This window comes from Apteryx rowi, unplaced genomic scaffold (assembly GCF_003343035.1).
Source record: "Apteryx rowi isolate R43461 unplaced genomic scaffold, aptRow1 scaffold_137, whole genome shotgun sequence".
Taxonomy (NCBI): Eukaryota; Metazoa; Chordata; class Aves; order Apterygiformes; family Apterygidae; genus Apteryx; species Apteryx rowi.
In genome coordinates, this window is record NW_020447608.1 from 503,785 (window position 1) to 524,093 (window position 20,309).

General features: G+C 43.1%; 1 protein-coding gene across 1 annotated transcript in view; it reads left to right on the forward strand.

Moving 5' to 3' along the window:
- Positions 1 to 20,309, forward strand: part of ESRRB (estrogen related receptor beta) — a 120,007-nt gene that overhangs the window by 65,025 nt on the left and 34,673 nt on the right. Inside the window, exon 2 of the mRNA XM_026057138.1 lies at positions 18,004 to 18,413. Within this exon, the coding sequence (XP_025912923.1) occupies positions 18,004 to 18,413 (410 nt within the window). The remainder of the gene's footprint in view (positions 1 to 18,003; positions 18,414 to 20,309) is intronic.

The following is a 20,309-nucleotide window of genomic DNA, read 5'->3' on the forward strand; positions in this document are numbered from 1 at the left end:
AACTTGATTCAAATGTCTGGGCCAGCAATCTTCCAGCAATTGTTAGCCTTCATGCCCTGCATATAGTATACCCATACGCTTAGTTGAGGCTCCTTTTTCCACCTTCTTTGATGAATTGCTGAGGTCAGCAATTTTGTATCAGTAGCTTGCTCTGATGAACTTTAGTTCCACACCAACCTCCCCATTCAGACAACACTGCAGTGCAGAGAAATAATCCAATTTTACTTGATTATTAATAGTTACTCTCAGCTGCTATTTTTTCAGTTGATTGATTAGAATAAACACTGCTCTGATGGGATACACCAGAATCCATAACCCCCCCTTCCCTCTCTACTTCCACTCCAGCACCTACTTCCCCAGGCACAATATGAAGTGGGGACTGTAATGCAGAGAGGCTTTTTAAAATATGCCTTATTGCTGAAGAGCAAGACACTGTTTTGTAACTAGCTTTGAACAAAATTCATCTCTCTGGATTTTTGGAAGTCCACAAGCCCTGAATGACATTTCTGGTTTGCACCCCAGAAATAATCCAGTGCTTTTGCTAAACAGGTATGTTTTCCACTGATCAAGGTTGAAGCTTGATAAGACAACTTTATTCGTTGTCTTTTCATCTTCCAAAGTGACATATGAGCATAGGTTTGCAGGGAGTGTGCTTCATATTTACAACCTTGTGCCATGTCTGGCTGGCTGTGTATCCCTCCAGGAGGGTTTCAGGCCATGAGTCACCTTGGAGGGATCTCTTGTTGTAGTTCTGTGAGGTTTTTGCTGCACCAAACTTGACGATTTCCTTTTAGTATGTGGAAGGACCATATTGAAAGGCTATTTCAACCACTCATGGTCTGAAACTCTATCCAGCAGTTCTGCAGGGGCAGAGGAACTTTAAAGCATTTGCAGATTTGTCAGGAACTTAAACACCTCAGCTAAATTATGCACAAAAAATAGGAAAACGAACATTGATGTTCATGTTTGCACTGGCTTTCTGCTGGGTCAGGAACAACCGCTCCCAACACTGCAATCCAGTCTCTGTGGGTCTCTTGCTGATCCAGCCTATTTTGTACCAGATTTGCTGTGGGTGCCAAGTGGTGAGCAGTACTGCAGCTGGTGCCTCAGTAGACTAGAATGGGTAATTCAGGTGTAGCTGGGATGAGCAGTGGTCTTCCTATTGGGTAGCTGTTATCCCTACAGACTGGAATTCTCTCTAGGGAAGTGGTTGATGCGGTGTGGGGGACAGCTTTGCTAGTAGTAGTTGTCTTGGTTTGCAGCCTGTATTCCTTAAATTCATCCTGTTTTGAGAATATCGCTATTTGCAGGGTGGGAAGAGAAGTGAGAAATTGCTTGAACTTGGCCAGAATTTATTGCCTTTTTGCAAGCCCAACAATTGTCACAGGCACCTACAGCCTGGGTCAGGCCTATTTATCTACTTGTGATGAATCCTAGGAAATAAATGTATCCTGATTAGAGGGATCTTTTTAGGGAGCCTGTTGTTGCTGAATTTTCTCTGTGGAGTGAAGTGGTCAGGGTGCTTAAGCCTGTCACAGCTGACAGCAAAACAGCTTCCAAGGGATGCTTAGACAAGTGAATATCACTTGGTGATTGAGATGTATGAAAGGATTCACTGCTTCTCTTGATTCACAGTGGTTTGGGTAGGCCCATCAATCTATGCAGTGGGACTGCAGGAGAAGAGTGTTTATGAGCGTACCTGGGGATTTCTGAGGAAGCCCTCTGTTAGGAAAGTTTTGTTCACCTTGCTTTCCTTCTTGGGAACGTTTGAATTAAATGTGTGTTTGAAGAAGGAGATGTTGARGGACAAGTCTCCAGAAATCCAATGAGGAGCTGTGGACAGCTGCAGTGTTCAACACATTCAGAAGAATGTCCAGATCCTGAGGTCCAGTCCCTGTTTCAGATCAATAGAAATCCCTATTTAATTTCAATAGTAGTTGGATCAGGGCTTAAATGGAGAGACAGGACCCCATCCCATCCAATTCTGATCTATTTTCACTGGAGCTACAAAATTCTGAGTAGGGTTTAGTTGCAGGTAAGATATTCCTACTTGTTTCCAACAATTTTCCTCGTTATGTTGTAAAATGCAATACTGTTTTGCAGTTCACACTGCTGATAGGAAGCAGCACTCCTTGTTGTGAGTGAATGAGGAAGAAGTTTCATTCAAGCTCTCATCAAAGTGAATACAATGTCCAGGTCAATTTTTATAAGTTGATAGGAAGCCAGGATTTCTGAGCTTCTGATCTCATGCCAGCAGTGATTTCATTGTGATGCAGAAGGACTGGGGTAAAGCTTAAATGGCACCAGATGGAAAAGCAGAGCTGGATTTATCCAGCAGCACTCAGCTTTCAAAACAGAAGGGTTGATTTTTGGCTTCATGATGCTCCTTGACACATGGTTAATCCCTACCATGTAAAAGCACTGAGTAATACAAGATGACCACTTTACATGAGTTGATGGCACAGCTTTCTCAGTACTCTTGAATTTCCAAGGCTTTTATGTAGGGTTCCAGCTTTTCAGATGATTTAGATGTAGTTTATTGCCAGTATCTGTCTCTCTAAACTGCCTGGCTAAAGAGGATAAAGTGAAACATCAAAACATTTCTGTGTACTGTAGAACATATATGTTTCTGAGTACGTATAAACAGGAAAAAGTGACCTACTGAATGAAGTATAAGCAAAGAGCTGAGCAGAAGATATAGGGAGTGGAGCTGCCTGGAAATTAGATGTTTGTTTCACAGAATATTTTTTGTTTCAAAATGTTGTTTCATCCCAAATCTGGCTGTAACCTGAAATTTTAAGCAAAATGGAAATTCTGATGAAGTTTATTTTGAGTAAACTTCCGATATTTTTTTCCATTATGTTCTTAAAACAATGCATGCTTTGTCAGTCAGAGAACACACAAGGCAGCACGAGATAGGCTAAACAAAGTGCTAGGAACAAAGCAAAATGAAACATCTCATTTTATTTAGAGTTCTTTGGAAATTTTACAGTACAAAACATTGCCAAAATTGACATTGTTCTTCAATGAAATGAAATAGCATTTTTTAACAAAATGAATTCCTGACAACAAAGCTCCCCGTGAAGTCTTGCTGAAGAAGAACAGAAAAATGGGTTGTATGGTGGTGCAGTCAATGGCAGTTGGTGTGTGAAGTAGCACCCAGGGATGTGGAGATAGGATCACGCAGTATTAGAGATAAGGTTATTGTGTAGCCTGGGTCACAGGGGATTGGGTTTACAGTTCAGTAAGATGTGGAAGGAGGTCAGATTTGGTCTGTATAATAAAGACAGGTTTGTGAAGTCAACGTTGTATTCCTTGCTGGCTTGCTTGCATGCAGGAAAACCCTAACTACTCACACTACTTAAACAGGCTAAGCTCTGGGTTACAGTGCTGAAGAAGGAGGTTCCAATTCTGCTGATAATGTGAAGCAGAGGCCATCATGTGAGCAGGGAGGCTTATCTGTCTATCATTGTTTAGCACATTCATTCTTTCAGGCATAGTTACTGATTAACTCTCATGAGGTTCCTGAGAGGTAGGTCATTCAGGACCATATCCCTGCTTTTCAGGTGGGGAAGCAGTGTCTTGGAGAGCTGCAATGACTTCCTGAAGTCTATGGAGAAGACTAGTRCTGAGGCTGGAATTAGACTTTCAGACTTTTTGGCTGTATTGCAAGGGTGCACTGTACTTCACTGCCCAATGTCATAAGTACAGAACCAGTGACCGGGAATCAGAACATGTAAATGGATCCTTGGCCAGTGTTTGGGGCATGGATGCCTAGTGATTGGGAAGAGATGTGACCCAGGTGTAGAAAGGTTCACAGGATCTTTGCTTCCGGTAGAGTGGGCTCAGAGAAAGGATGGACACAGAAACAGGTCTGGGAGAACAGGGTCTAAAGCATAGCCCTGGCTGGAGAGAGTTGGGTGTGGAACACAGGCCTGGTTTGCCAAGGGCAGAGGGAGTGGAGCTAGGTACACAGAGCATATGAAGTGGGAGAGTGTGGAGTTATAGATCCTGTCTTTATGCATCACATTGATCTCATTCAGTGTGTTATACTTAGCATTTCATTTATATAATGTCAGGGTGTTATAAGGGTTTGTTTATTTTTAACTCATGAATGACTGGCAGTTTCAGTCCGGATGCTGTACTGAGTTGGGAGACAGTCCAGGCCTGGAGRAAGATCTTTGTCAAAGGATCTGTGGGAATGATCTCTGCATTTTCTTGATTATTTGCTCCCTGTCACCTGGGAGCTGAGTTATTGGCCCCTCCAATGCCCCCCCCCCCAGTATGCTGGGATGACGCAAGCATTTAACACCTTTTGCATGCTTTGGTGAATGGTTCTGTCAGTTTGTGATATATGTTACATTTCATTTAGAAATTTAGTTAGGAAAAAGAAAATGGGCTGAGGTGCGTTCTGTGCCAAGCAATGGTGGTCTGGTGCAGAAACCACCAAATGAGCAAGACCACCTGGGGCAGCACACCACCACACGAAGAGAAGAGCTCAGGACTAGAAGCTGTCTGATAGCTGAATAGTCACATCTGACCTCACACATTTCAGCTCTGCTGCTGGCCATTTGCTGACTTCCTACTTGTGCTGTATTTCCCACTGTAGATGGGGCTTGAGTGGAACCAGTTTGGGGATTTGGTGAAGGCCTTCATGATGTAAACCAAGTGCTGAGTCAACAGAGACCAACATCTGCTGAGGATCTGTCTCTTATCAGCACATCTGTGTGTTGCTTTCTCACTGTATCACCACCAGACTCTCCAAGGGCAGTCGCATTTCCCGTTATACTGAAGGAACTGTCAAGCGCTAAGAGGGTTTTCCTCCCTGCAAATGTACACACAGCATCCCACAGTCAGTTGGAGGACTCTTGAACCCTGGTGGAGTTGGCTGTAGAATCTGCTTTAGAAATGACCCTGTTTGCCCTGATGGGTTTGCAGTTCTCACTCCTGGCTCAGTACCAGACATTGATTTCCATTTCCCATTGCTCTGAACTCTTCCATGGCTCACACACAGTGTGCTCAGTCTATCTGCTATAGATCATCAGGGTTGTCCGCTGTGGGGGACATCTCTAACTTCAGAGACCTGCACTGGCAAAATATCTGGCTAAGCTGTGTTGTAAAACTATTTGTGCTTCTGCCTATCCCCACCCCTTCCCCAGGCTGCTCACGCCTTCTATTCTGTATCTGCTCCCCTTCAGCCCAGTACTGTCTGTCCATCTCCTTCTCTTTCTACGCATTTAATGGAGGATGGTAATCCCGTTAGGTGCTTGCAGCAGGCACTGCCGAATTTGCTTGCAAATGCCTGTGCCAGGTCGAGTGTCATTGCCAGCAGCGCTCTTGGCGGGATGAAGGTTGCATTAGTGAACAGTAATTGAAATGCAAAATAACATTTTGATCGAGCGAGCAGACTGTTTATTTATCAGATCAATAGCCAAAATGCCCCATCTGGAGAAGTCAGTGTGATAATAAGTGATAGCATTCCAAGGGCAAAGGGAACATGCACAGCAGAGAGGACATGCCGGCAGGGTAGGCTGAGCTGGACCGGGTCACACCAGGCCAGAGGTTTTGAAACTTGCTTCTTTCTGGGTCCCTTCCTTGAAGAGGGCAGCCCTTCTCCTAGCAGCATGTGTGAAGGGCTGCAGTCCTCTGCACAGAGAACATCTCTTAAGTAGTAGATCAGACAGAGTGCAGACATGTAAAATCATGTGAGGTCTTCTCCCTCTCATGCTCTGGTAGACAGGGCTGTGACTCAGAGTGCAGATTGCAGATGATGTAGCCCAGATAGGCAGTAATTTTTTTTTCTCTCTCTAGTGCATTACATTTGCTGAAAAGTTCTAAACACTTCTCTGATGCTCTGGAAATATGAAATCATAGTTTGGCTTCTATAACAAACCTGTTGGAATGGTATCTAAGTGCACTCATATAATGAGGAAAGGAGAGATGTGGTAAGGTGTGTGCGAGGAAGGGTGCGTGCATTCGTGTACAAAAAATTAATTATACATGTACATACCTCGTATATACAAATACCCTACAGAATAAGGCTATGTAACACTTAAGCCCATCTCAGACAGATACTCTGTGGAAGTGTAGAAGCAGCTGTAAATCTTCTTTGTGGGTGACTGACTGCCTGTCTGTCTGCATTACTGTTTCTCTGTTGGCTTCTGTTTGTCCATTAGCAGTAATGCTAAAGACAGGGAATAGGAAGTGAAAGTGAAGTTGAAGATGTTGCAAGTTTGCTTTGGTCCTCTCAWGTCCCAAAAAAATAACAGGGAAAAGTGAAAACTTCCTGGGATGAGGAAAAGATCTATTCACCATGGTAGAAAGGAATGCCTTTGGGGGTTTTTTTGACAGTCATATTTAGTTTAATATCCAAGCAGTGATGTGATGTGATGTAATTTGGGAGGAAACTGGAAGGAATTTAAGAGTATTTTGCTTTCCGAATTGCTTTGGGGTTTTCTTTTGGGTGTTTAGAGAAATAAAAGGTATTTTGAAGCAATTAAAACTGATAGCATGATGTAGGTGATATATTTGTTATTTCCTCTTCCTGTTCCTCATTGACCTATTGCACCTGATGCTGACTGCAGAACCTTGTACCAATCCTAGCTGCACCCATCTTTCCTGGTGAATTCACCATGATGGTACACATATAGGGCCATCTCATCCTAATCTCCCTGTTAAACATAGGTGTGGACAAGAACAAGTGTGAATGATTAGTTATAATACAACTAGAATTTCTAAAGCTCTCTGTAATCCTTTGAGATGAAAGAGTCTGTCCACATACAAATCAATCCATTTTTTAAAAAGGTAGGTAGTTGTCAGTGCTACTATGGGCTAGGAACCCCATCAGGAGCCTGGCTTTTTCAGTGTCAGTTTATACAGTGCAAGAATATGAAGGATAAAATGTTTCTGTCATTGTTCTTTTTAAAACTTTCTGGCCATTACCACCATTCAAAGGACATCTGTAATTAAAGGATGCAGTAGCTTTGTAGTTGGAGGGTATTTTTTTCTCTTTAATCTTTATTCTCTGAATAATGGAATAATTGGTATTTCCAGGGCCTGGAGTATTGATGTGCTCTAGGGAAAGTTTAAGAAATACTTCAGTGATTGTTGTCACTAGTCTGTAATCAGGAGATTGTCCCATATCCTAGTCCAACTTATTGCACACTTGAGCAGTGTCACTATATGCAAGCTATGTCTGAGTGATGGGCAATAGGGAAAATGAAGTGTATGCTTGTTCTGTTACAGAATTTCCTGTCTAAAGGGGATTCATGTGGCCACTGTGTGCTTATCTCTTGATTCAGGCAAGCAAGAAAGCAGGACACCACAGGGCCTGAGGTAGGGATGAGCTCAAGTGAATTGGAAGCAACTTTGTCAGTCAAGGGAAATGGGGACAAACAGTCTGGAAGATGGATGAATCAAGTGGATTTAGAACAAGTCATTAGGGTTTGAAGCTGGAATTTGGGTCAGCTACAACTGGCTACTTAGTAATATGGAGCGTGTTGTAAAAGATCTGCTAAATACCTACCAAAGGTGGGGTTTTAAAGAGTCAGCGAAACTGAACCTTGGGGATATCTTATATAGGTAGCTAAAGATAATCCTGTATGTTACAGCAGTCTAAGGAGTGCAGAAGGAAACTGGGTGTTTTTAAGGGCAATAGGGTATCTGAGTTCTGCATCATCTATGCTCCTCAAGTCTGTGGTGTTCTGTTAATCTGAGAGGAACCTGGTTTATAGTTACTTCTTTCATGTACTCCCTTTCCTTGCTAGTTCAAGCACTGCATCTCAATCCCAGCTTGTAGCACTGGTTTCTTTTCTGTCCTTGACCCATATGCAATTCTCTTCTCGTGCCTCCCTCCTCACCCATAAGCCCGCTCACTTCCAGTTCCATGCTGTTCCCGTGGTTCTGGGACATCCCCTCATACCAGAATGTGTTTGTTTTCACACTGTCATCTTGCCTTGCTGCCCTATCATCTTAGAAGTGCTTCCAGGGAAGTCAGGAACAAAAAAGTTCAAATTGAAAAGCACTAATTGCCCATTGTTATTTTCCATGCTGTAATTCATGTGGAACTAATTTCAGTTAGTTTTTCAGGATCTGTCTGGTTTTGAGTAATGTTACTAATGATGAGCCACTTAATTATAGATTTCTTCAAGATCTGCACGTGGATTCTAGGCAAAGCCCATCTATTCATTCTGGATCAGTATCTTGGTAGGGAAGGGAGAAAGAGGCAGAGTCCTGCCAGAACTCTAAGTTTTAGGGTTTAAGAAATAGAAGGCCTCAAAAAAAAAAAAAAAAAAAAAAAAAGTCACAGCAGCTCAGACTCAGAGAATTTTTAAATGTGTGCAGGTTGGAGAACACAAATTCAGATTTTGTCTGAATAAACCTAGAGTCCCCTTTCAGTAAAGAAGTATTCAGAAGAGATATTAATTCTTTAGTCTCTTTTCATGTTTGTTTCTAGGATGGTGTCCCTGATGTGCATGTATCTGCCATCTGAACTCCTTCCTCAAACAGTCCATGCAATTAAGCAATCCCTCTACATCTTTCCTTTTTTTCCTGCCATTTCTCATCATGAGTTGTACACAAGGTTGAAGGGAGGGATGTCTTCAATGGATATCTCAAAATGCAAGGAAGTGCAGGCTGAGGAATTTGCACTGGTGGCAGTTTTCTGACAGAAATACTAAGATGGCACTGAGTGAAAGAAGAAGTCTATGTGAGATGAGACAAGGGAACAGGCTTGGATGCTAAAATGCATATGACATGATTGGCAGTGCTGGAGGTTTTTCTTTCCTTGCCCAGCTGCAAAGACAGAGGCAAAATTCTGATGCACAAGTGTTCCAAGTGTTCTTTACTGTGTGTGTCTCATTCACAAATGCCCGAAGGACACTGAAGGTACTAAGAGAAATATAGATTATAAATGCCCTATATAGGCAGAGAAAGGCATTCAGGAAGAATTGAAGGTCTAACTGAGCATTTCAGCAAGGACTGAGTTGCAGCTTTGCTGTACACAGGCAAAATTTTTGAACTACTGAGCAGTCTTCCTGATGTAGAAATATTGGGGAAAGAAGAGTCAGACAGCCTGGAAATACAAAAAATAGGATGATAACACAGGGGAAAAATGGTGGTGATGTTATTTGGATAAATAATGAATGGCAAGCCAGTCCTGGTCCTTGTTTTGCTGTGGTATCAGTGGTAAGTATAAGCGAGAAGCATTAGCCTAAGTGCTAAAGCAGTTCACTTTGGAGGGAGTGCCTTTAGTGCACCAGAGGGCAAGGTACCTTCAAAAGGCAATGCGTTAATGAGAGAGTGAGTTGATAATATATGTCATACCTCCAGATTGTCGCTTCATCTGTGTAATACTTCTTACCATTTGCAAACAAGAGTGTCATCCTAAGGGTGAAGAGAAATTACGAGAAGGAGGAGAGGGATGAAGGCTAGCAGGAAATCCATAATGTCTTCTGCCCCTGAGAAGTGTTTTTATTTATTAAGCGGCCTCCAGGCATTTTGCTGTGGCAGCTTTCATCAGTGTGAGCTAACTTGGGCTAGAGAAGATCTACTGATATGTAACTGGGCTCTGGTTATGCAATGGGTCAAAGGGATAAAATGTCTCCTGGGCATTAGACAAGCAAATACTATTTGTGTAAGTGCCAGAATATGAGCACTTGCCGTGCCCATCTCCTTAGCATGCAGGAGATTCCAGCTTGGGCCTCTTATCTCCCCTTCCATGCAAGGAATCAGTTTCTCCTATCTACGTGGAAGAACTGGTCTCATCCAGTGACCCACTTCAGTAGGCCTCATATAACCCAGTTCTTGTCAGGAAGACCAGTGACCCTGAGAAACAGGTCTCTAGATAGATTCTTGCATTTGGGAAGCTGTGGGGCTTTGTTATCTTCCTTATATATTTGCATTTTAGCTTCTTTAGCCTTCTGACTCAAAAGTTTCTCCCCTTTCCCCCAGTCAAATTATAAAGCAAATAAAAAAATGTGCATAGGTCTCTTCAGAGCAAGGGTGAAAGGCAGGCCAAATGTGATATATCTTTACAGAATAAGCCAGGTCCAGATCCCCAGCAAAGCCAGAAGCAACAGAAAAAGGTTGCAGCTGGAATTAGGATAATGTAGGTCTTTTGTAATAAAATACTGGCAGCTGGAGTTTGCTACAACATCATAGTCCGGGTTTGTGAACTCCAGGTTGGTATTTGTGCTATTGAATAGAAGTCACACAGTGCTGTCCATTCCAAATCAGGAGCATACTCATCAGCCTTTTGCTAAGCTATGGTTTGTGTTTGCTCCAAAGACAAGTGTTTGTGTGGGCATATTAGGGACAAAATCCTTGCRAACAGGCTGTCTGGGGCTTGCTCTACTCTGCAGAATAGAAGCATAACCCACAAAAGCGAAAGGGAGCTGCCACTAGCAAGCATGAAAGAACCTGTGGAAATCATATCTGTGCTCCAGAGAAGAAAGTTTAGATTGATTTGAGGTTCTTACTCTTGTGTCCTTTATAGCAATGCAAAGTGCTGTGATTAAGCAAACACCTCAAAAGCCTACGCATTGGTAGCTTGGCAATTTATGCTTATGATCTGGCATCGAACATTTTAGTTATGCCCATCAACCTTGCAGTGCCCAAGCTCTTGCCTACCTCCAGGGAGAAATGAAGTTTGTCCTGAGGACAGGATATGTTCCTGTGTGATAGAATAAGCCCAGAACAGCTTCCAAGGCTGTGGCAAGTATGACTGAGTTGTCCACTGCACAAGAGTAAAGTGGCACAAAGGCAGATCCTATTATTCTTGGGCTGTCTGGAGCTTGTGTGGAAAAGAGTTGTCAGTAAGGATAAGAACAGGTCTCTAAATGATGTCTATATTGTGTCGATGAGCAGGAAAACTGTGGGTGTGTTTGCACACTTGCCTTACTAGCATCCCAGCAGCGAGCTGGAAGTGGAGAGCTGGGGCTGGGAGTGAGTGTGAGCTGTCCATGGTGAGAGCAGGGTGCCCAAACAGGTGCAGGCACCGCAGCTCCCTGACATTAACTGTTTGCCTATGTGACCTAAAATTACACTGACTGTTATTGCAGCTGTTATGTCTAGCCTGCTGCTTGGAAAATGGTATTTATTTTTGTCTTCTGTATCTTAAAAAAAAAAAAAAAAAAAGTTTGGCTTGTTACTGGAGTTGCTGCCAGTGTTTGAGAGCAGATATATTGCTTGTCAGCCGGCTGTGGGGTGCAAAGATCTCTCACACGGCCCAGAGAGGACAAATGGCATCATGGTGTGATATGCACATCTCATTTACACGTGCAATGTAGTTTCATGTCATCCAGCCTAACAAATTAGACTGAAAGCAAAAATAGACTTGTATCAAAGAAAAGGTTGGATGTCTTTTCTCTGTTTAAGATTAAAACTTCTTCAGTCTTTTGTGGTCAGTCTGAAAATGTCTGTGCAATCAAAAATGTGTTTTTTTCACAAGCTAGGACCTGAAGTGGACAGAATTATACTGGCGGTCTTCTCAGGTTTTGTCAGTAACACTGTGAGAATTCCCCATTTGTGGCCTTCAAGACTAAAGCAGAGTTCCATGAGCACAGCCATAAGGTGCCTGGGAGTAACACCCTGTATAGGCATGTTGCCTGCAGGGGGTTTCAATTTTATGGGAGCTCTTAGCGATTAAAAAAACCCAAGATTTCATTCTATTTGGAATCCAAATCCTGCTGTGAGAACCACCATAAAAGCCCATTCCAAACTATTTGTATTGTTCCTTGTACCCAGAACAGTGAAGACTTTGCAAACTGGTAACAGTCCTGATATTTCTGCCTGAGGAGGGCCTGAGTATTCYCTCATTCACTCCTTCCCCCAGCTCCTATTAGTCCTACAGATATGTTTCAGAATTTGTTCATTTTAACCACAAGCTCAGTCTTACTGTTGGAAATCTCCAGCATATTGGGTTGGCGAATATGTGATTTTATTGGAAAATACTGGCGAAGCAACTGACCTACATGGCAGAACTTCTGGTGCCTGTTCCTTACCTTCCTCCAAGGCACTGGAGCATAGCATTGAGATATCCTTGCCTTTCCTATGGTCACATTTACATGTAATGAAAATCAGCCACTAGTGAAGCTCAGCAATGTTGCCTCTAAACCATCCTTGCTCCACTTTGGAATAGGGAGTGCTACATGGAGGGGAGGGGACAGAGCTGCTCAGATGGCAAGTTAATGAATTCTGGCTACCTTTAGCTGGTAGAGAATCTTTTCGGTGAGGGAAAGTTTCCTGCTGGTACAAAGCCAGATATTGTTTTAGCTGTCCTGCTAAGCAGGTGTGGATGGTGGGTCTTTTTCTGTTGAGTTAGGTGAAAGTTTGGAGGTTTGGAAAAAGAAGGAAAAAAAAAAAGGTCCTGAATTCCTGTAATTTTCGTATCTAGAAGTGGGGTGAACATAGCTACAAGTGGCTATTTCTGGCAAAAATAATCTCAAAGGATGTGCAGCAAAATAGCTTTATCTGCATGGATCCCAAGCTTGTAATCCTTGAAGTTTAAATGAAAAAAAAAAAAAACTTTCTAGGGCAATATTTACTACCTTGATTTTATAACACTAATCTTTTGTCCTTCTCTGATCCTGTCTGCCCAGCATCCTTTCCTTCTCTTATTGTTACTGTTGTTCTCAAGAGAGCATTAAACTCATAAGCAGTCCAGCCATTGTAGAGAAGCAGCGAAAGATGAAAGGCTAGAGAAAAATTGGGAAATTTGTAACGTTAATGTAACATCACTGCCCAAGGGAGATGGCATGAATGGATGAAAACTGTGAGCACCTAAAGCCCAATCTTGACTTGGTCTAAACCTGCATATTCCTATCCAGAGTCAGTGAGATCAGAACATGCATGTCTGAGGGCAGTTACGGGCACGTAAAGGCTAACAACATTGTGAGTGATAAACAGCAGCGGGTTTATGAAAAGGGAGTGCAGCAGACAATAACCTTTCTTGATACGATTAGATAATTAGTGGACAAAAGGATAGACTGTCTCTGGACCATGCATGGACTTTTGACACAAAGATGTGGAAGATCTTATTAGGGAAATGAGATCAAATTGGTTTTGATACAAATCCTGTGAAATGAATCATGGATTAGCTGGCAGAGTGTAAATGGAAGGGTTAGAGACATTCTTTATCTTTCTGCAAAGGTGCTGTCCAAGAGGGCAGTGTTTTGGTTTTAATTATTCATTAGTGACCTGGGAGAAAATGAAAAGGCATAGTTCTCAAATTTTTACAGTAGACACAACTGAAAGATATTAGAAAAAAATCAGAGGAGAGACAAGAAGAGCCAGGATGAAAAGATGATCATTATTAAAAGGGCTCAGTAAAATAAGTGACAATTAGCAGTGTGTAGTTTAAAGATGATACTGGATCTACTTTGGGACAAGGAAAATCTCCAAATCTCATGTAGTGTGGAGCAAGGTGGCAAAAGCAGCTTATGTTCAGAGAGACCCCAGTGAGGCAGTGAGTGTCAAATGATGTGAGGTTGCAGTGCAACCTGATGGCTGGCAAAGCTACTGCTCAGTTCATCTATATGTCTGCTTGGCTGTGTTTTATGGAGAGTGTCTCTGTCTCCCCTGTAGTACTGTGGAATCGTTGCACTGTGCAGTTCTGGGCACCTTGCTGCAAGAGAGACCTAGGCTAGTTGGAACAAATCCAGAGAAGGGCCACAAAGATGCTAAAGGGATTAGAGGGAACGACCTATGATGAAGAAAGGTGAAAAGAACGAAATGTTTAGAACCTCTAAGCCTGTTACATGGGCACAGAAATAGTAATGGAGTTTCCTGTGCCAGCACAGAGGAGAGTTGGATCAAGTCCCTCTCCTTTTACGTTCCTGTTAAGGTAACTAGAGCTGAGCAAAATGGCTGTTCATCACTTTGAACTCTTTGCAGAAAACATTTAGCTGTTCTTCTTGAAGTTCAAGATGTTGTACATCATTGCCAGGGTCTGAGTCAGTTTAAAAATCACCATAGGATCTCCATGAGCCTTGTAGAAAGTCAGAGCTGGTGAGGTTTAACTCAGTGTGTGCTGCCCAGCAGTAATCAGCTGTGCAAGTTGTTCCAGAGACCAGAAAATAGAAACACAAGTTCTGGAATGGATGGAACCACCTTAGCTATGAGCTTTGATCTGTCTTGGTGGTAAGAGTTTTACCTCTAAAGCAGGTATTAAAATCTAACCAGAACTATGTATTACTGTCTCTCGGAAAGGGAATGTGAGAGTCCTCAGGTATAAGGATGTAGAGGGTTTGTTGCTATCCTCATTTCACCATCAGACAGTCACTGTATGCCTGTCTTGGGGAGGAAGGATCCTTAATTAAGGTTGTGAGTTAGAGAAGTGAGTCCCTTAGAGACTGAGCTCCGCTTGTCCTCCAGTAGAGGAGAACAACACAGTGGGTCTGCATGAGAAAAGCGCAGCCTCCCATAGCCTTCCAGTGAAGAAACACTGCTAGTCTTCAGATCTGCCAGTCTAGTACCAAGTTCTTTTTTAATCAGTGAGGTTTGGACCTAATACAGTGGTTCTGAGAAGTGATTGCAAAGAAGTGTCAGTGCCTGTCTGGTTTATGATGGGCTGAGAGAGCAAAGCTCCTAGGTAAACCCAAAGATTGGGTCACATTGTACAAATGGTGATTCTGCTCAGGAACAGGGTGGATGGCACTTCCAAAAATATTTCTTAATCCCAAGAAGAGTAAGTGACTGGACTTTCTTACACCATACAACCACAAGAGAATTCACTGTGGTTAATCTCCCTTAACCAACTCTAGCAGTACAGCTCTGTTGTCCCTAAACGAGTTTGGTTTTGTACTTATAAAGGGTACCATTAAGGTGAGACAGGATAGAGGATGGCTCACATATGACTAACATGAGGAAAGTAAAATGTTCTTTTCTTGTTGGAGTAGGTGTAAACAAGGAAGCAGAGGACTTCTATAAGCTCTGTTTAACCTTGACCCCATCCACATTCCTCTGGTATATCTCATGCATTCCCACCTGCTTGCATTTCAGTTCCATGTTTCTCTTTAATTCTCTGAAGTCTTTCTAGTCTGAGTTTTTCGTATCTTTTCTCATATGGCTCAGAATATCATCTGTTGTCTCTTCATCCCTTTCCAGTCTGAGTGTTCTGGGATTTTAAGAGACAAAAGAGGGGATTTGAACTCCCCTGACCGAATCTGAGAGTACAACTCACCTCTTCGCCTTTTCATAGTCTTGTCCTCTCTCTGCCCTTAGCATTGCAACTCCTACTCCTTTTACCATGGTGTTCCTCAATGCAGAAAATTGTTTTATGGTAGTTTTGCCTTCCACTCTGACCCTAATCTCATGTTACCTTGTTAGTGTGCCCAGTGATCTTCAGGTTGATGCTACATATGCATTTCTCGGCTAGGGAAAGGTTCCAAATTCTGGTCAGTGCAGCAGCTTTCAGCTTTGTTATGAGCCAGACCTATGGAGGCTATGATCTGATCTCAGTTAGCAAAGCTTCATCTTCCTCTACGTGGTCAGGTGGCATTACACCAGGAGATCTGCAATCTGTCTAGCTGCCCAGCAAGATTAAAGATTAATGCACCTGCAGCAATTATTTCTGTAACTTCTCTATTGCTGCTAGTCCAGTGTGATTTTCTGGGCAAAGTGTGGGCATTCACCAACTCATCACACTGTCTCTGAGAGGGACCAATCACTGGATTCCTCTCAAGTAACACCAGGCAAAGCAGCCCAGGAACATGAGATGCCAGCCCGTACTCTCAAGGTCAACAAACTTGCCAAATAACAGACTTGACTGATCGATCCCAGAGGTTGGAGATGAGGTCAAACACTGAGGATGAAACAGAGAAGGGAAATTAAGAGATGCTTGGGTGGAATGAGATCATAAGGATGCAAAACCATGAAGTTCCTGTATCTCAAATGTATACAGTCATATTAACAGACAGACTGACATGATGTATGTGTGCACTACAGCCTTGCTATATCACAGAGAATGTTTTGTCCTGTTCCCTGATGGGTTTGACCTCTTGGCACAAGGAGGTGCCACAAATATGAGGTAAATAGGCTGAAACTGAAATAAAAATAGAAATAAAAAGTACCCACGTGACCATGGTACGGTAACTTTAAGCCAGCAGAGCTTCCAAGAAGAAAAGTCAAGCACCCCCAAACAGTCAGAATTCTTTGGACACGTTATCAGGAAAATYGCTTGCTAGCATGTATTGAGGTTTTCTTAAAAGCTGTTTACAAATTATCTTGCCGGAGGGGAAATTTAACCTCTCATTGGATGAGAGGTTAATATTGTTATGGATTTTAAAAGTGTCTGAGACAGAAAAGAAGGGGTAGGCATACCCTACCCAGAAAAGAAAGGGCAGTCAATTTTCAGCATGACAAAGGTTAACATTGAATCACACACAAAGATCTGTGTTGYGATGTTTGATGTATGTGCTAATGATCTGGGAAGTGGCTGAACAGTGAGATGGCAACATCTGTAGGTGACATCAAATTAGTAAGGTTAGTCAGGACAAGAGAAGACTGAAGAACTCCAGAGGATCCTAATAAAGCTGGGTGAATGTAAAGCCCAGTGGTAGAAGGAAACCCACTGTTTACTATTGCAAAACATTGCACCAGAAGTTATTCATTTGATTTTTCATATGCCTTAATGGATTCTAAATTAACTGTTGCAAGTCAGGAAAAGATTTGAGGATTGCAACAAGTATTCTGATATTCTCTTTCAAGAAATGATAACAATTTGGATTTTAATTTAAAGAGAAAAGAAAGCAAACAATGTAAAAAGTTATATTATAGATGGGCTGAAAATAACATTGAAAATACGGTAATGTCAGTAGGTAAATTGATGGCGTGCCTTTGTCTTGACTACTGTCCAGTCCTTCAGCTGGAGAACTGATGGAGCTGTGCCAGTTTTTTGCCACTGAGGAGGTGGCTCATTGAATTCTGTTCTGGACTGGGCAGAAATAGCCAAACTAGAGGAAGTTGAGGGATGGATGATGAAGCAGATGAGAAGTCTGAAAAAACTCCTGTGTGAAGAACAATTATATAGATAATGAAGAGCTGAGTGAGGAAAACATGGCAAAAGTACATTTCCTGAAAAGGAGAATCAGGAGATGTTCAGGGAACCTGAAAGGCTGCAGATACAGTACTGACAAATAGAAGTGGATCTTTTTGTTTGTTCATACACCACACAAGTAAACTCTGGAACGCATTGCCTTAGATATGATAAAAATTAACAGTGTTCTAAAGAAGATTGAATATTTATATAAGGAATAAGATTATCTATGACTACTATAAACAAGAACTTGCAGATTTGGTAAAGATGCAGATCTTTCTATATATTTAAGAGCGTAAGCCTCTCTCTGAGTAGTGGGACTTTGGGAGAAGCTTCTTCTCTGTATAAAAGCATCATACTAGTAAATACAGGAAAGATTAAAATTTAAGATTAAACTGGAGGAAGCTTTTGATCAGATGATTTTCCTTCTGTTTCTGAGCTCCCCTTTTAGTGATGAAGGGGGGAGGGAGAAAATGAATCCGACATGAAAATTAAGCAAAGTCTATTGTATTACAAATGAACATCCAATCTGAGTACATTCTTCCTGCAGGGTCTTCTGCTGTTTTGCTTAGAGCTGGGGCAGGGCATCTGATACTAACCAAACCTCTATCTCATCTAGCCTGCCACAGACAGGCTCCTTTCTTTCTGCTGCCCTGGGGGGTTATCTGCTCTGGGTAGATTGTGCCTCATCAGCACTGAAATACCTTCCCAGTACTGCAGCCTGTGTACAGTCTGAAATTGTGACCTGCACAAATAGCAACAGCTTTCTCCTAGTGCAAGTTGGTGAGGAATAGACAGACAGTTCTTAGCCAGCTGGACTGATACTCCTGAAGAAGGGCCTGGGTGGTGTTGAACTGCCTGAGCAAACTGGAGTTGGATTGAGGTGGGAAAGGGAGGGCTCTCTTTTCGCCACTGTGGAGCTGGATTTGGCCAGGAGGCCACTGAGTGCCTGTGCTCTCTCCCTGCAGGCTTCTTGGAAGGATGGCCACGGAGGAGCGGCACCTGTCCTCCAGCTGTGGGTCCTTCATCAAGACTGAGCCCTCCAGCCCGTCTTCTGGCATCGATGCCATCAGCCACCACAGCCCAAGTGGCTCCTCCGATGCCAGTGGTGGCTATGGCATCACCATGGGCAGCCACCCCAACGGCCTGGACTCGCCGCCCATGTTCAACGGCACAGGGATTGGCAGTGGGTCCTGTCGTAAGCGTTATGATGACTGCGCCAGCACCATCATGGAGGACTCGCCCACCAAGTGCGAGTACATGCTCAATGCAATCCCCAAGCGGCTGTGCCTGGTGTGCGGGGACATTGCTTCTGGGTACCACTATGGAGTGGCTTCTTGTGAGGCATGCAAAGCCTTCTTCAAGAGGACTATTCAAGGTATGGTGGGAAGGGAGGGAAACTGAGACATTCACTCCACCACAGAAGAGGGAGGTGGTCCCAGGCATTGCTGAGACTGCAGAGTTTCCATATGATATAATAGGAGACAGGGGAGGGTGAATGAAATACGCTTGACCTTCCATCCCTTTTCTGTGCCTCCTCTTCCCTCCTGCCCAGCTGTGGTCCTTCCAAACCAACCTGGATGTGAACTCAGGCTTTGGGGGGGTAGGAAGCTTTGCCAGATTATTAGTCTGAGTAGTGACTAAATCTAGGCACCTGGCCTAGCTGATCTTCTTGCCTCTGCTAGTGGCCCTGATATGCTGGTAATGTGGCTATCAGGGGAGTGGGGCCTAGAAAAGAAAAGTTTTGCACTCTGAAGCTGTTCATAAGGCCCATTTGAAGAGCAGATGCCTCTGCCTAGGGAAGGCATCTCCTTAGGGATGTTTGCATCTTGAAGGGAAAGCTCCACCATTAGAGAGGTTCTCACATTGTCCTGTCAGTCTTGTTTGTGGCCATGGACGCAATACAGACTGCACGACAAGGCTGGACAGTGCACTTGGATATTGAGCCAATTCCATGTTCCTCCTTTTCCAGCTCCACCACCCCTTTTCTTTAAGATACAGCTTCTTTAAAGATAAAAATATTAGGCACTGAAGAAGATATCTAGTTTCTGTCAATCTTACAAAGGATCAGAAATTCCTCAGGTGATTCTGAAAACCTCAGTGCTGGGATCCCAGAATAAACAGCAAAGCATTTTCTGACAATCCCCAAAGATGGATGTGTGTGGAAATATGCTTGGACACCAAACATGGAAAAACATAGACAGACTTGCACAAACATATAATATACAACAAAAGTGTACAGGTGATTTGTAGTGCATTGCTCCTACATGTACAGTTCAGGTATGATATATGTGTCTCTGTCCTGGCTGGCAAAGGTATGCTGTAGATGTGCACACACACAGGTACAACAACATAGCCAAAAGCAGGAGTGCATCTAGGCAAGCTCCAATGTCTGTGGATGTTTGGATGTACTTACACAAGCAGGCCCCGTGTGAGAACACGTCTGGACGCAGGCACTCCCTATATTTCCTGCACTCTCTAGCTGAAACAAAGGACAGGATCATTCACCCTGGAGTGGAAGGTTTACTGAGTTTACCCAACATTCCCTTGGCTCCTGTGAAATGAATGAAAAGCACATATAAGGAGAGCACTTATTTTTTGTTCATTAACTGGGTAAGTCACACCTGATTACACTCCACTGCTGGGGGTGTTCAACTCTGGAGTGGACCGAGCAATACAGAGAGCAGTTCAGCCCAGGTCTCTGCAGAATTGACTATTTCTAGCTTAATTTCTTGGATTCCGAATGTCTCTCCTTGCTATTATCCACCTGTGGAAATAAGTACTTCTGTATTGCCCCAGAGGGAGCCTGTCTCATTCTCTAGCTCTTCTGCTTTTATTATGCCATGTGGAAAGCCTGTCCATCTCTAGGGCATTGGCCTGTACTCTGGCAGGGTTTCTGTGGTTTGTCATTGATGAATTTCCTGTGATTGAATGTGAACTTTTACTTGCACTTCTGACTGTCAGCACTGACTCTGTCCCTCCTCCAGCACTTGGATCCATTCCCAGTGCTTCTCTTTGGCACATTCAGGTGCTAAAGGAGGAACAGGGTAGTATACCGAAGCAAAGCCCTAGGGACTCCTTTTTTTAGGAAGAGACTAAGTTAACTCCTCATGAGAGCAATACTAGAGCTTCTGTGTGGTGGAGCAGAAGATAGACTTAACCTGGAGAGACAGGAAAAAGACCCAGGAAGTTCAAAAAGTTTTCGGAAGTATTCAAAAGAAAATGACACAGTGGGGCAGTAACTAGAGCCTGTATCAGACTGGGTGATACATCA